The sequence below is a fragment of the Lonchura striata genome, chromosome 1 (genome assembly GCF_050655825.1).
Source record: "Lonchura striata isolate lonStrDom1 chromosome 1, ASM5065582v1, whole genome shotgun sequence".
Lineage (NCBI taxonomy): Eukaryota > Metazoa > Chordata > Aves > Passeriformes > Estrildidae > Lonchura > Lonchura striata.
Window position 1 is genome coordinate 112419110 of NC_140703.1, and position 16446 is coordinate 112435555.

General features: G+C 42.6%; 1 protein-coding gene across 17 annotated transcripts in view; it reads left to right on the forward strand.

The window, feature by feature from the left end:
- The first annotated feature begins 226 nt into the window (after positions 1-226).
- The window catches only part of KDM6A (lysine demethylase 6A), a 150526-nt gene continuing 134306 nt past the window's right edge, over positions 227-16446 (forward strand). For 16 of the 17 annotated variants that reach the window (XR_014957003.1, XM_085586134.1, XM_085586149.1 and 13 more), the window contains exons 1-2: positions 227-384; positions 589-652. Coding sequence is in view for 16 of the 17 variants with exons in the window: in XM_085586134.1 (XP_085442260.1) it covers positions 227-384; positions 589-652 (222 nt within the window). In the remaining variant the exon portion in view is untranslated. Of the gene's footprint in view, positions 385-588; positions 653-1328; positions 12316-16446 lie in introns of those variants that run through there. The other variant, XM_085586185.1, reaches the window with a different exon arrangement.

Genomic DNA, 16446 nt, shown 5'->3' on the forward strand with positions numbered 1-16446 from the left:
CTCCTCCTCCTCCGAGCAGCGGGGCTTCCCCCCGCCTCCCTCCCTCCCTCTCCCCTCCCCTCCCTCCCTCCATCCCTCCCTCCCCCTCCCTGCCGGCTGTTGTTGTTGTAATAAAAGTTGTGGTGTGTGTGTGTGTCGGGCACCCCGCCCCGCCCGGCGCTGGGGGGTGTTGGGGGCGCGCAGGGAGGGGGGGGTGCGATCCGCGAGTTAATTACGCTGCGTTTCCATGAAATCGTGCGGAGTGTCGCTCGCCGCCGCCGCCTCTGCTGCTCCTTTCGGTGATGAGGAAAAGAAAATGGCGGCGGGCAAAGCGAGCGGCCAGAGCGAGGAGGACTTCGCCAGCTTGACAGCCCAGGAGAGAGAAGCCCTATCCGGCCTCGACAGGTACCCGCTCCCCACTGCGCCCCGGCCGCCTCCGTGTCCCGGCTCGGCCCGCGCTCCCTCCGTGTCCCCCCGCTCCCCTGCCCGCGGCTCCCCGTGCGCCGCCGCTCCCGGGCCGCGCTCTGCCCTCGCCCGCCCGCCGCGCTGACTCTCGCTAACGCCGGTGCCTCTCTCTCCCCTCCCTCCCGCCCGCTCCCCTCCTCGCAGCCGGCTCTTCGGATTTCTGAGGCTTCATGAAGATGGCGCCAGAACGAAGGCCTTGCTGTTAAAGGTAAGCGCGAGGGTGGATGTGGAGCGGGGATGGGGGGGAGGGGGGGGGAAACGGGGGATGGGGAGCGAGGCGGCCCCGCCGCCCCTTCCCTCGGGACCCCCGGGCCCGCACGGTGAGTGTGTGCAGGGGGTGTGCGGGGGGCACCGCCACCTCCGCGGGGTCTCAGCGCGTTGCTGCCGCCTTTGCCCCTTTCCTTTTTTACCCCCCCCTTCCCCCCGCCATTCTCCCCGAGCGGGACGAGGGGAGCGTGGCCATGCGGGGTGCCCGTCCGGCCCTGGGACGGGAAAGTGGCGGAACCCGGGCCCGGGAGCGGACGGGCCGGGGGAGGGGGCGCGGGGGCGGAGGGGGGGAGGCGGAGGACGAGGAGGAGGAGGCGGCAGCGGGGGGAGAGCGAGGGAGGGAGGGCGCGCTCGGCGCTGCTGACGTTGCCGCTCCCCGGACCCTCCCTCGTGATTTTCGCCCCCAGCCGCCGGGAGCGGAGCCGGGGCCGGAGCCCGCAGGGAGCGCGGGGTCCGGGCTGGGGCGGGCGCGGCGCTGAGCGGCGCCCGGAGCCCGTCCGAGTGACTTGTTTACTCTGCGGGCCCCGCTGCCTCCGTCCAGCGTGCCCGCTCCTCGGCGAGCCCCGCGGCCCGCCCGCCGTCCCGGCTTGACAGGGAGCGGGGCGTCCCGCGGGCTGCTGCTGCCCGGCCCGCTGTCCGGAGAGCGCTGCTTGTCTCCGTGCAAAGTTGTTGGCCCTGTCATTTAGTTAAGTAATGGCTGCTCCTGTCGGCCCAAGATGGCCGGACAGGGAGGAGAAAGAGAAGGGGGGGGAGGTAAACACGAAACAAACACCGGGAGCGAATATGGGGAGCGTGGAGCCCCCGGTGAAGGCTGAGGGAAACTCTCCTGCGCATCCCAAGTTCTTTCTGGGCGCTTTTCCTGCTGCTTTGCAGCGCCGGTGCCCTCCTTATCAACCTGTAGCACGTTCTGCTGCCCATCCGTGAGCCGCTGACAAAGGCTGTTCGGGCCGAGTGTCTGCCAGCTGTGCTTAAAACAGCAAACGCCAGGGAAACGTTCGAGTAACAGAATAAGTGGAACTGTTTTTGAAATGCCACACGGCTGAAGCAAAGGGGACAGTGCTACTCTGGTTCCTGCTTCCTGGCTTGTTCCTGTCAGTAGTGTGGCGTTTGACACTGCTCATCCCATTGTTGTGCCCGGACTGTATCGTGGAGGATTTTTTTTTTTTTTTTCTGCTGCTGGTTTTGGTTGATCTGAAGATTTGACTCTAAAGCGTGTTGAATTGGATAGCCTAGGCCTGTGCTTGTGTTTGGGTGTTTATTTCTGGCAGGATTGGAAAAGCTCAATGTCAGGACGTGGGGGGAGGGGGGAGGGATGGAAGGAAAAACAAGTACACTTTCTTTTCTTTCTTTTCTTTTCTGCTTATATTTAAAAAGAAAAAAAAAATCTCGCGGTTTCCTTTCGATTTTCAGAGTTATTTATAAGAGCACTTCTTCCCATTAATCAAAAAGGTAGGGGAGTGACATGCCAAACCAGTTAAATAATGTACATTAACTGTTGGTGGACCAGAACTCGTGTCTGCTGTGTGAATGCTGCTGAGCCTGTTGGAAATATTAGACCGAATCCCGTATGGGATAGAGCTCAAGGATGCCAGATAGAAAATAAAAGCTTCACATCTAATTAGATCATCTGTCGCATAAAATCCCTGGTTTAAGTTTTATTTTGCATACTGTAAAATTAAGTGGTGCAAGGAGCAATTCAGCCTATTAGTTGAGTTTTGTGCCTTTCTTACGTGTAATGCTTATTTTAAAATGCCAGTCAATTGTAATATTAGTGTATACAATATGGAGTTGCGGGGCATTTTGATAGTTTTGAAATACGTTTTCAGAATTATCTATGTATGTTCTTTTACTGTATTAAGCTGCGAATCCATGCAGTGAATACTAAAAAAAATGCTCAAGCAAACCAAATATTTGCTATTTCACCTCAGTTTTCAGATGGTGTTTTGTACATTTATGAATTGCACAGTAACTCATGAAGCATGTTCTTTGTAAAACTTGTCTCTGAGAAAGGTAGATTATTTAAGGAAGTGGAAGGATTAAAACGTTGCTATTCAGTGCAGAGATGTTCGAGAGGAATTTCTTGGTTTGAACCAGTTTCGGTTTTGTTTGTGCTTTTTACTTTAAAGGAACGTGCTTATGTTTCTGTTACTGATAAGAAGTTGCTATTTTTAAGGTATTTTCTGCTTTGTTTCTGTTCTGTGTGAAGCTTTATGCAATTTATATTCTATTGAGGGCTTTAGAACAATTAATCTAGCAGACCACTTTAATTCAATGTAGCAGTTATTTTTATAGCAGAAACTGTGGCCGAATATATGTGCAGTTAATTAATAGGTTTTACAGCGATAGCAACAAAATGTTTCCTTTTGTGCATGGAGCAACAACAGCTAACAAAGACCCTAGACTACATAATTATGAAATCCTGACTGACTGATTTAAGAATCTACAAGGCAGCACGTTACAGCGTGAGATTTATGTGCAAGCGTAGCAGGTAAGGAAAACCATTGAGTCATGTTTCCAGAGGAATCCTTCACAAAGGCAGAAATTTATCAGTGCTCTCCTGGATGTGAGAGGAGCACACCCACCACTGAACCTTTTCCAGATGCTGCCAGGCTGGAGCAGTGAGTGCTCTGTGGGCCTGGCAGTGCTTCTGGTTACCTGAGCTTGAGGTGGCAGGAGCAGGGTACCTGTCTGGGGAGGCTCATGACAGGTTTTGGGTTGTAAGTATTTGGGGAACAGCTCCCTTCCCTGTTTGGATACTTGTGCAGCTGGAGGAGTCTGTTCTGGGCTTAAATTTGGTGCCTGGGTGCGAGAAGACACTCCTTATTTTTGGTGGGGTTCACTAAGGTGTGCATTGGCTTGGAGGGGATTGCTGGAGGCCTTTGCAGTGGGAACTTTGGTTTAACAAAGCCACACCCTGACAGGATTTAATAATAAGAAAACTGGGATCTCTTTGAGGGATGGAGGAAGCTTCATGTCTAGAGCTTTAATTTAGTTGTGGGTTCTATTTGTGCTGCAGGTCTGCAGTCCCCCATTTTCTGGTGGTTTTGCTTTGTAGGCTGTATGGGCTGTCGTATCGTGAACTGAGCCAAGCCGTGCTGCTGGGTGTAGCAAATCAAAAGGGCAAATAGGACATGAGATCTGTACAATTTTATGAATCATTGAAGGTATAGATTAAGGGTCAAGAATATTGTAATGTTGCCCCATGTACTGGATGTGTGATAAGCCAAAAGAAACTTTCCTGTAATGCTGTACACGCTGTGAGTATGTCTGACAAAGGAATGGAATTTTCTGTTGCCAGAAATTTTGCGTTTATTTTGCAGAAGAAGGAGCTTGAAAATCATAGTTTGCAGTTAGTGTGGTTTTGGGGAAGAGGGGGAGGGAAATTAAGAGATCACTTTTCAAACTGGTTGAAATGCTGGAAATCCAATGTAGTCAGTCTTGTGCTGGAGAAAGTGCTCACTGTTATGCTTCCGTAGTTGACAAGAACATTAACGTGAAGGAGGAAAAAAACCCCAAAACAAAAACCCTCCTGGTGTCTTGATGTCTCTTTCTCCCAGGAAGGCATTCTGGCAGGAGGTGAAGCTTAAAGATTACTTGGTGGGGGGGAGGGTGAGGATATCCATTGTATTGGAAGTGAATTGCAAAGCATTTCCTTTTTTTTTTTTTTTTTTGGATGATGTTTCCAGTGTTTAGCCAAAGTTGACTTGATTGCAGTGACAAACCATCGTTTCATAAGCTGTAATTGGCATCTATACAGATGTAGGTTGATGTAGCTGGTCTGATGTATTGGGTATAAGATGCTTGTTAATTCCTATTCATTGAGTTTAATCAGTTTGTCATATCCTGTGGACAAAAACTGAAGCATGTTTCCATTTAAAAGTATTGATGTTGAAGTCGATTTGGAGAGATGAAGTAGTTCCACACAATATGCCATGTTTTAGTCTGTGTTACCTCTCATGGATTAGCAGCCCTTTTGTTTTCCAGCTGATTTTAAAAATGGTACTTCCTTTGTGTAAAGGCCACATGTGTTGACAAAATTAACAGCGTGCTTATCTGTGCTTTTATGAAGCTTACAAAATAAATGCACAGTGACAATATTATTTCATTTTTCTTATAGTTGTAATGTTGCTTGTTTAAAAATAGTTTCAGACAATGTGAATTAGTATATGTTGACTTTGTCCTTTCAGTGTTGACATTAATGTTAATTTCCTACTAATCCATAATAAAATATAGTCAGTTTTATTTATAACAAACGGCTTGAAAAATAATCATGCAAGAAAACATTTCAGCAGGTTAATCTCAGTGTACTACGGTGTTGTTTTTGTTGTTTTTTTTTAATAACTGGAAAGATTTAACTTGATTTATTTTCATCAAAGCAAAGAAATATTGCTTGAAAAAGAATTAAGAATGTTTGTCTTATATAATGGCAGTACTGGGAATTGAGAAACTGGAAACTGGTACCAGGAGACATTTGTAAGGCACTCCAGGAAGTGGCCAGCCTCTCCAGTTTCTGTAAATTTATATCTGTGTTGTTTCTTTTTGTTTGGGTTTGTTTTGGTTTTTTTTTTTTCATATATTGTGCATTTCTATTACTGGTTTATTATCTAATGTACTGTCAGTGCTGTGGAACAAGTTGAAGTTGGATAAAATTTTGTAAATTGTGTTATGGGTGGAATTGGTTTTCTAGCATGTTTTGAAGGAGTCACTTTTTTTGAGTCTGTTTATTGGGTAATTTTAACTGAGCCATATATTTCTTTAAGATCAGTTTTTTTTTTTTTTCTCTTTCTTTGTTTTTTTTTTTGTATGCCGCTTGTATTAATAGCGTGTAGCTTTCTGGGATCCTGTTGAGGTGTAATGGGTGACACATTGCATAGTTCCTGGTTGTACCATGTTTATTGGAAATCACAGCCATGGTGTATATCCTGGCACTTGGTTGTAGGCTTGCAGTATTTGTTCTCCATCCAGTATTAAAACCATTAGAACCATGGACATTACACAGTACTGTAAGTATGAAATACTAAGCATCTGTTGATACTTTCACAACTAGTGTTTGAGACTTTTTTTTAATAGTGGGATTTTGTTTCTCTAAATATATATTCCTAAATGTTTTGACTGTTCCTCAAGTGTAAAGTACAGTGTTGGTACTACTTTCTGAAGACAAGAAAATTGATGAAGTCAGAAACATTACACTTGTCATTTGAATGTGTTACAGAAGAGAGAACGATGGATCTTGTGTCCACAAACAAAATGCTTTTGTAGAGGTGTAATTAGGATTGCAGGACACTTGGTGTATTGACATCTGTATTTCAGAAAGTTTTATCTTCACTGTCAGGAGATCTTTAATAGGGAGTATAATGTAAGATTTTTCTTTTGATGTTGTTGCATGTGTGTTACATATTGTAGCTTTTAAGTACTGATATACTGAGTCTGGAAGCTGCAGTGGTCCATTCCTCTTAAGTGGTGTGTGTGCATCAAGTTAAGGTAATTTGTGCCCTACTGATGTTAGTAATCAAATAGTCAGGGCGGGCAGTGGTTCAGGATGGAAGAGAGGGAAATACTGCTGTATTTTAGCACCTGAAGAATATAGGTTCTGATAAATTATTTAACTTTCTAAAGTGTGAAGAAAAACTGTGGCAAGGCTGGGACACAACTGTTTTCATCCCATTCCAGTAATTGAACCATTGATCCTTTTGTGCATCACGCTATTCGTGGCCTCTAGCTTTCAAATGTCTCTCTAGGTGAATCCAGCTACAGTATGTGAAGAAGGAATAGACAATCTAAAGCTTTGTCTGTGCATGGTATCATTCAGGTGTGCTTTCAGCATGCCTCTGTGCCTCTTGCCAGCCTCCATAGCTGTTTGTTCACTGTAGTGGGTTGAGTGGACTTGGTAATTATAGAGGTAAAACTATCTGCAAATGTTGATACCATCTGAAGTAAGTGTTGAAAGCATCTTCTAAAAGCTATGCCATATGTTTGTTATACCATTTTAGAAAAGAGTAGATGTTTCATGCTTGGATAGCTTGGTGCATGTAGAAACATTTGTTTTCATTACATTAGTGAGATGATACAAAATTAAAGAGTCATGGAAAATGTTTATGGCTGTAAAGTGACTTTTTCCTGATTAACACTTGCACAAGACTTCCCAGTGCCAGAATTATATGCCATGGCCCACTGTTGTTCTTTATCCTTCTGACAATTAGGCAAACTTATGTTCTGTAGAGAAATTAAGTTCTGGTTTCCAGTTTACAGGTTCATCAATTAAACCTAAGGTTATTCTCAGATTACTGAACAAAAATAGCTCTTCTTGGTTCTCAACTGGTACAATCTTTGGATAACGGGAGGGATTTTGCTGTATTTTCAACAGTCTGAAAGGGAAGGAATTGTGTATGTTTGTCGTTGGAGAATACTCAAATAGTTTTGTAAAAGGTAGTTACTGCTTAGAGGGCTTGGATGAGCTTCTGCAGAAATGAGTTAGGGAGATGGGCTGTGAGTGTGAGATGAATGCAGAACTGAGCTGGGTTGCAGGTTTAATATTGGATCAGGTAACTCCAGGAGCTGAACCACTGTCCTGCTCATTCTGAATGCAGATAGGTTTTTGGATGCAACTTCAGTTCTTTAGTGCCATACCTGCCTTGTGTTTTACATAAAAAAACTCATGTAAGTTACTTTGTTTTAACCCTTTTTCTTGCTGGAAGTCCTGCACCTGTGGTGTTTGAAGCATGATGTTTGAGTAATGTGTTTTCACAATAAAACATTAAAGTGATGCTTATTAAACTTGATGTGTCATTATAGAGAGCAGTTGACTCTTTGTAGAAAATGTTAGCAATCTTAATCTTGCTTAATTTGTAGTTAAAACCAGACAAAATTGAAATCAGTGGGTCATGTATGGAGCCCTGTGAAGGCTGCCAGGATTTGTGTAGGTGCACCTGAGAGGATAAGCTTAGTGCCTTACAGAACATTTTTGGTATGAAGAAAGAAAGAGGTTGTGTTTAATCTACTTCAGTCTGAGTTTGTTGCACAAGGGAAGTTCAGTAAAGCAAGAAAAAATACTTAAATATTTATTACAGGTTTCTGCTTTATGGGTAGGCAGACTAAAGAAATAGCTATAGTGGAGTAATTCCTCTGGGGAAATGCTCTTTCCAAGATTGGCCTATTTAAATAGGGGTCTGTTCAAAGCTTGTTTTCAAGATGAGTTCTACTGATACTGTCACAACTAGGTTGGGCCATTTGGTAGTTTGCTTGTGGCCATTATAAAGTTTGTTGAATGGTATATGTCTAAATGAGCCTCTGTCTTAAGTTTTGCAGTGGTTCAAGTATTATTGTTGATACTGAATGTTTGTATTTTCAGTCATAGAGAGGTATTACATACCTGAAATACCATGTTAATGAAATAAACCCCCATTAAGCATGTTTGGGAGTTGAAGAGTTTATCAGGTATTTTTCACTTGAGAGTGTGAGAGGATGCAGAGATCACCATCAGAGCTATATTGACAAATTACCTTCCTTTATGGTTCTTAGATTTGCTATGTAGCGTTCATGGCAGGAGCTTATTTAATTAAGATATAGAATTAAGATCTCATTTAGAGTTTTGTAAAGGGAGTGACTTAAAGTGTGTGATGAATTACAAACAGAACACTGTATGTCTGCACATTAATTTCTTTTGTGGTAAGTTATTAAATTAATTGTTGTTTGTTAAAATGGCTTTAAGTCATTTCCTTTTCTCAGTGTCATTTGTGGATTATGATTCACATCTTACTATTGATTGGGTATTAAAGCAGACTGGAGTGTGAATATGCTTTACCTTAAATTCCTGCTTCCATTTTGAGAATTTAAAATTTTGAGCAATTTCAGAGTATCATTTGCAGCATTAGACAAAAGATCCAGTGCAACAGCTTTTAAAATAGAGCCCAAGAGATTTTTTTTTTTTCGGTCAGTATTCTGTTGCTTCCACTCTAGTTGCCATTTTAACTTTTTATTTAAGCAGTGTTGTTGTACTCTTATGATTTGAAAACTTACACACAGAAAAAAAGAGTAGAATAATGAATTGAACTTAAAGTTTTATTTTTAGATATTTTTCTTCTAGCTAACAGAATTTAAAGAACTCTCTGTTGCTTCTTGTCTGTTTCAGTGAAAGTCTTTGGGCCTGTGTGATGAACCAGGCTGGAGAAGTGCTTCAGTTCAAAAATAACCTAGTAAAAATAGAAAATTCCCTAGTTTTAAATAACTACTATTGAAGGTTAGTGCTAAGAGGTTTTAGAAATTCAAAGAACCAGCTTCTGGTTGCTCAGAACTGAGTTGGGAGGGATTCCATGGTGGGTAAAGGAGCTAGTGAGTGCTGAGAATTCTTGCAGAAGGCTCTTAGGGAAGCATGAAACCAGTTCATCACCTTTCAATGGAAGGGAAGTAGGTAGGCTAAGAGATGCCCTTGACTTAGCTGCAAGCTCCTGAGTCTGCTCAAAACCAAAATCTGCTCAGGAGCGTATCAGGGATGAAAAAAATGAACAAATACCCACTGAGAACTACAAGGACGTTGCTGGAGTGTGCAGAGGTGCAGTTAGAAAAGTAAAAGCTCAGCTGGACCTGAGATTGGTTGGAGAGGTCAAAAAATACAGGAAAGGATCATAAACAACAAGCACAAACGGGAAAATGCTGGCCCACTATTAAAAAGGGGAGGTGAATTAGTTGCCAACCAATGCTAAAAAGGCAGAGGTTCTCTGCACTGCTTTCACCTCTGTCTTTACCAGCGCTCTTGGGCCCCAAACCTTGGGAACAAAAATCCAGTTCCATGCACAGACCTACTGTCTTTGAAGGAATTATTGGGGTGTAGACTATTACAGGAGCTTGACCTTTACAAATTACCCTTCTGAAGGTGTGAAGAGAGCTGGCTGGATACTGCTGGGAGGCTGCTCTTTGTAATCTTTGAGAAGTTGTGGAGACTGAGTAATGTTACAGAAGACTGGGAAAAGGCTCATGTTGCCCGTTCTTCAAGAAGTGTTTAAACAAGAATGTAGGAAATTATCAGCCCATCAGTCTTAGCTCAGTCCCAGGGAAAGTTATGGTATGAACTGATGAAGCAGACGATTGCAAAAAGCTGGCATGGATTCACCAAGGGCAAATCATTCTTTGCAAACCTGATTGCCTCCTAGTACAGAGTAACCTGCTTGGTGTATATGGAACTACTGGTGGACATTGTCTTCCTGGATTTCAAGTCTTCCCATGCTGTTTTCCACAGCCTCTTCCTAGAGAAACCAGCAGGTTGTGTTCCAGGCAAGGGATCTGTGTGCTGGCTAGGAACCGGCTGATGGGCAGCACCCAGAGCAGGGTGGGAAATGCTCCTTCTCAAACTGGCTGCTTGTCACAAGTGGGGTCCCCAGGGATTTATGCCACTGTTTAATACCATCATAAGTGATCCTGGATGGTGGGATCAAGTGTGCCCTCATGAATTCTGCTGATGGTACCAAACTGAGTGGGGAAGTGAACCTGCAGAAAGGAGAGCCATCCTGGATGGGCTGGAAGAATGGGCTGATGAGAGCCTTATGAAGTTCAGCAAAGACAAATGTATGTGGGAGAACATGATGCAGGAGTGCAGCACAGTCTGAGATCTTTCTGGCTGGGAAGCAACTCTGTGGAAATGGACCTGGGGGTCCTGGTGGATTTAACTTAATAAAAATGAGCTGTGTGCTGCTGGGGCAAAGGGAGACAGTGGGATGCTGGATTGCACCAACAATGGCATCACCAGCAAAGACAAAGGAGTTATGACTGCACTCTACTCAGTGCTGGTCAAGGCACACCTGGAATATTTATGTGCAGTTTTGGTGCCTACTAAACAAAAAAGATGTGGCCAGGCTGAAGAGGGTCCAGAGAAGGGCTACAAAGATGATCAAAGGACTGAGAAGCTGAAGTGTGAAGAATGGCTGAGAGATCCTGGTTTGTTCAGCCTTGAGAAAAGAAGGCTTTGGGGAAGATGTTGCCAACATGTTCCAGTACTTAAAGGGTACTTAAAAGGAGATGGAGACTGCATTTTTATCAGGAGTTATATTGATAAGGCAAGATTTAATGGGTGCAAGTTACTCCTGGGGACTAACTTCCCATTGAAGACAAGAAAAACTCACAAAGAGAACAGTCAACCATTGGAATAATCTCTCCAGGGCAGTGTTGGGCACTTTGAATCTGCAGCTGGATAGTGTGCTGGGCCATCTTGTCTAGCCTGTGCTTTTGTCAGGAAATGTTGGATCAGATGTTTTTTGTGTTTTCACGCTGCCTGAGAATGGTGAGAATTCACAGCATTTTGGGGGGTCACACCCACCCCACTCAAGACTTTTAAGTGCTGGGTCTGGATTCCCTTTGCAGCAGGAATGTGCAGTGATCTGGTGGATGGGTGCCCCTTACAACTCCTTGCTCCTACAGACTCCTCAACACACTTCCTTCTTTGAGCTTGACCTTGAGTTCCCTGCAGCAAAGACTCAGGCAATGCATTTGTAACATTAAATCATTTAATGGAGTGGTACAGCAGCAGGTCTTGAGCTGGGGTGCCTGCAGAGGGGGACCAAGAACAAAGAAGTCCTTGGGCTTTTATACTATTTTGGTACATTCTCTGATTCTGTGAATGCAGTTCATTTTGCAGGGTTGAAAAACTGTGGAGGTCCTTTGAGAGAGAGTTTTGGGAGGCTAGGGTGGGTCCTGGTTAGTGTGACACTGTTTCTGAAAGGAATATTTATAAAACTATTGCTTTGTATTTTCTTATGGAGAATGGAATTACCTGTATGTATAAGCACAGGTTGTCAGGACTAGATTATATAGAATCATAGAATCACAGAATGGTTTGGGTTGGAAGGAGTCTTTAATACTATGCAGTTACTTTCCTGCTGTGGGCAGGGACATCTGCTACTAAATCAGATTGCTTAAATCCCCATCCAGTCTGTCCTTGAACACTCCCAGGGGTGGAACATCCACCACTTCTCTTTCCTCATGGAGAGGAGGGATGGAATGAGTGCAGTGACTTGGCTTCCTCACTGTCTGAAGGAAGACCAAGTATTTAGTGAAGTTACACTGCCACAAGCAGATGTGGGACAGATTCAGATCTGAGCATGTGTGCAGCAGCAAGAACACCAAAATGTATGTTAGAAGGACTATATATGAGAAAACTGTGAATGAAGGAAAGATCCTGAGGTTATCTAGGTTGAGTACTTAATGAATATGTTTGAACCTATGACTACTGAGAATCAGGCCACCGTTTGATTTTAGGGAAGTGCAGAAATGAAGCAGCCTTTTGGGAAGGTTTTTCAGAATATAGTGTTGTAATAAAAGGAAGATATTTTCAGTTAAAGGAAATAGAAGAAAGGTTGAAGAAGAATACTTTGATTAGATGTGAGGAAGATAAGGAAACCAAGGAATTGAATGGATGACTTAGTGGTGCAGACCATTTTGAGGGTGAGGGGAATGCAGTGTGAATCACAGTGCTTTTATTCTTGGCAGCAGCTACCTGAGTCTGATGCTTGGTTACCATCTAAACATTACTAGTAACTTAAGTAGCATGTAAGTGTTTGATGGTGCTGGGACCTGCTTCAGGAGATTTTAAAACCACGGTAAATGGGAATGAAACAGGTAACAAAATTGCAGAGAGTTTGTGTTGGGTGTGAAAAAGCTTAGTAAGAATTACATGCTCTGGGTATAATGGAAGTCTCTACCATTTTTGAAATAAAAGTAAGATGTTAGCTTTGTTTTCTATGTCTTTATCTTAGACTGCTGCTTCCCTTTTTTCCTCCTTCTCCCTCAAAGAAGGGAAGAGTAAAGAAACTTCTGCTTCTTTCCTCAAGGTGAAAATGAAGCCAAGAGCTCTTGTGTGTCTGTTCTCAAGTCATGTTTTGCTGCCTTTAGATTTGAAGGATAAAGAAAGCTGAGCAAGTGTGGAAGATACAGATGGATATGTTGAAAGGGCAAGAAATAGTTTAAAGTGTGGAACTAAAAGCCTGTGTAGGGGAGAAGGATGCTGATCTAAAGAGTTTAACAGTGCAGTTTAATAGAACAAAGTATAGAAAGAGTGTAAGATAAAGTGGAAGTATAAGAAAAATGGAGGAGATCCATTACATAACATCATAAAGCATGTCATAAGCAACCTCTGGCAGGAGGGGAAAAGTGCAGTGATACTGGGAAGAATAGAGAGCTGCAAAAATTATGTACATTGGTTGGTAAACTTTAATGGAGCTTCTGGGCATGTTACAAATATGGTAACTAAGGGTAGCTTTTACACACTATGGTTCTCAAAGCTTTATTTGTTCTTAGTCTCTGGTGTGGTGCACAGAAATGTTTTCCAAGTATTTTTAATCTCTCCTGCATTTTAATGGTTGGAGGGGCAGAGCCTTTGAATTTGTGATTTTGTTAATACTTAAACACTAAGTTTTCAAGAGTGGGAGACTGAAAAATTCTGAAGGACTATCAGATTTCAAGTGTTACCTGTTAAAATTATCTTCTTGCTTCTTAAAAAAAATGGTTTTTACTTGCTTTTAAGCAGAAATGAGTGTTCCTTTGTTCCTTTTTTAAATCAAAGGAAAGGGTGAGAATAGTTTTTATAGGTTTTGAAAAATAAATGATAGGAAACTGTTCAGCTACTTCTGAATCAGAACAGTACATACTTCTGTACTCCTTGCTTAAGAGGAAAATATTTTTAAAAAGTTTTGTGTATGAAAACAAAATTGGAGGCAACAGGCGGTACAACAGAGATGTGTGTCTGAGCCAGCCTCTTCTGCTGCTTTGTGAAACCCCTCAGATAGAATCAATGAATATCCTGAGTTGGAAGGGACCCACAAGCATCATCAATGTCCAGCTCCTTGCCCCACACAGAAGAACACCAGAAATCCCTGTGCCTGAGCATATGGAATTTAACTAACAACTTATGTTTTTATACTTGAGGGCTTTCTTAACTGTAGTTACTGTGTGGACAAAATTAATAGTTGAAATGGCTTTAATGCCTCTTCTGGTTCTATATGGGGAGGATTTGGAGGTGTTTATGCTTATAGCAGAATTAATTTTTGTTGCCTAAGAAAGTTGAGATCCCAGAAACCATTAGAATCCTTGTTAACTAATGAGCAGAATTAGGTTTCATTTTCTACCTTTAAAGGTCTCTGTTACAGGTTCATGTACTGAAAGTTTATTACTTCAGACAGTTTTCTGGGATTAATTACATACTGTCCATCTTGGCTGAATTTGTGGGGTTTTTTTCTCTGTAGAGTCTCAGTACTAGTAATATTTACAGATTTATTTGCTATAAATAATTTGAAAAGAAGTATTAATGGTTGAATCAAAGCCTGGAAAGAAGACACTTGCTGTGTTAAAAAAGGAGGAGAGCATGGCAGAAACTGCACTGTAGCATGAAAATAAATTGGAGGCAGATGTATTTGGGATAGGTGAAAGAATTGTGCAAGATTGTGTAAGGAAGGGATCCTTAGGTAATTGTGGATGGTGGGGATATGATCACTGTATTAGAATTGCAATCATTGCATAGGATTGCAATGCCTGATTTTGGAGATTGTCTTCAGTCAATCTGTGAGTGTAGATGTGCTCAAACTCTGTGAGGAAAAACGTGGAATTGCAATGTTGCAGTCTGTTTATTCCCTGCCAATAAAAATGCTGTCATCTTAAATTGTGTTTTTCTTTATGAGTTGATTTTCTTTCTGTGGTGGTGGTTTGTTTTTTGCTTTTGAATGATAGAATGTTTTCCTGTAGTGCCAGTTGCAAACTTGCAGCTTGCCCGCATTGTGGCCAAAAATCTGAGAACAATGACGACTCCATTATGTGCAGTGAGAAAGGAACGATTGTACTACTTGCTTTTAATTGCTAATTAAGCCAAGTCCTCGGTATTTTGAAAGAATGGAATAGTTTGTGCCTTCCACTTTAGACCACTATTTGCTGCTTGGTTATGGAGAATGATGGTGGGGGATTTTTACGATGATTTTGGGATGAAAGTGAAAATGCATGAGAGCAGTCATTTTTCACAAGGAGCTCTGTGGATTCAGGGGAAGTGTGGTGCCTGTGGAACTGAGGAGCAGCTTTGGACTTCAGTGCTGCTGGAGAAGGCCAGGCAGTGTCACCTGCCCCATCCTCAGTACTCTGGGTTTTGCCTGACTGCTCTGCTTCAGTTTCTGTATCTAGTTTAATGGCAATTTCAATTTTTCCAGACAAGCAGCAAGGGTCTTCTAGAAAAAGCTTGTTCATATTTTGAGATTATTTTAATTTGTTCTTGATTATTATTTTATTTTTTAAGATAAGAGAATCAAGCTACACTAGTAGAGCACAGCACTGATTCCAGTGCATTAGAACTCACTGACTTTGAAGATTCTTCAGCACAGCTAAGTAGGAATTTTTGACTCCGGGAAACTCTGCTTCCAGAGGGATTGGTAAGCAGATACGCAAATTTACCAACTGAAACAGGAAAACAAGTCTCAACCACAGGTCATTTCACAACTTTTTCCTCAGGGCTTTCTCACTTCCACAGCCAGGACTCAGAAATGGAACAAACTGATTTAGAGCAATTCATTAATGAGTAGCTTAAGGTCTTTCAGACTTCTGACAGCTGGAAAGGAGAAGGAACACTTTCCTGTTCCAGTAGTTTCATTTTCATGATTTTTCTGCAGTATATGAGAACATTTCCAGATTCCTTTCGTGTCATGGCTGAAATGAACTCATTCTGATAAGGAGATTGCCTGTTTCACTTGGCACCTTGTTTGTCAGTGCTTTCTTTTTCTAAACAAAAAAACAAACAAAAAAATTGCTATGGAGTAGTACTTATGATACCTGGGTTTAAGAATGAATATGCTGTTAAATTTGGACAGCCTCTTGGTGTTGATGTTCCCAGTTGCATCTCAGGCTCTGCTGCTCTACCTGTGTTGGCATTTCTTCTGCTCTGACGGGAGTTTCTCTGTTGGCATCACTGCACCATCACCTACAGTGTCAGAACAAATCCCCTTAGTGCTCTGTGCTGCTGCTGTAGTTGAAGGATTGTACCAAGGTGTGTCATTTTTTTCTTATCCTCATGCCTGAACATGCTAGAGCTGGTTTTTGTGAAGCAGCAGTGGGGTCTGCAGCTGGGGCCTTCATGTGCTGTTGGGACACTACTTGTGGGAAATGAGTTTTGTGGATGAAAACTGCAGTGTGAGAGGCATGACCAGTGTTATTTAGGTGGCAGGTAGAAGGACAGTATTAAATATCAGATGCATTTGTAAGATGATGCAACATTTATGTAACTTGATAGTGCTTGTTCAATTGGTAATAATTTGTGTAGAAGAAATTCACATTTTTCCTAGAAATTAACAAACAGGTACTGGATGGGTAAGGGAAGGTACTGTGATACTGCCTCTCCTTCTGTGGTCAGATAAGAGCGTCAAATTAATTTAATTGCTACTTTTGAATAGTTTTGGCTCTTAGTGTAAAGCTAAGTTCTATTTCTCCTTGAAATGCACATTTGAAGTGAAATGTTTCATTTTCTTCCTGCATATGAATCAGAACCTTGGCATTTGATTATCCCTTTTGTTGGACCTCTTGCTTTGCAAGAACTTAGAAGGAGGAATCCCTTAGTTTTGGAGAAGGAGTAACTCTTGGGAGGCACAGTTGCACAGCACTTGGGGATTCAGCTGGAATAAAGGGTAGAGTTTCCATTGGCAAATGGCATTTACTGTGGAAGAGTGCCCATGGGGTTGCACCTACATCTCTGTATGAAGCTGTAAATCTCTTTAAGTTGTC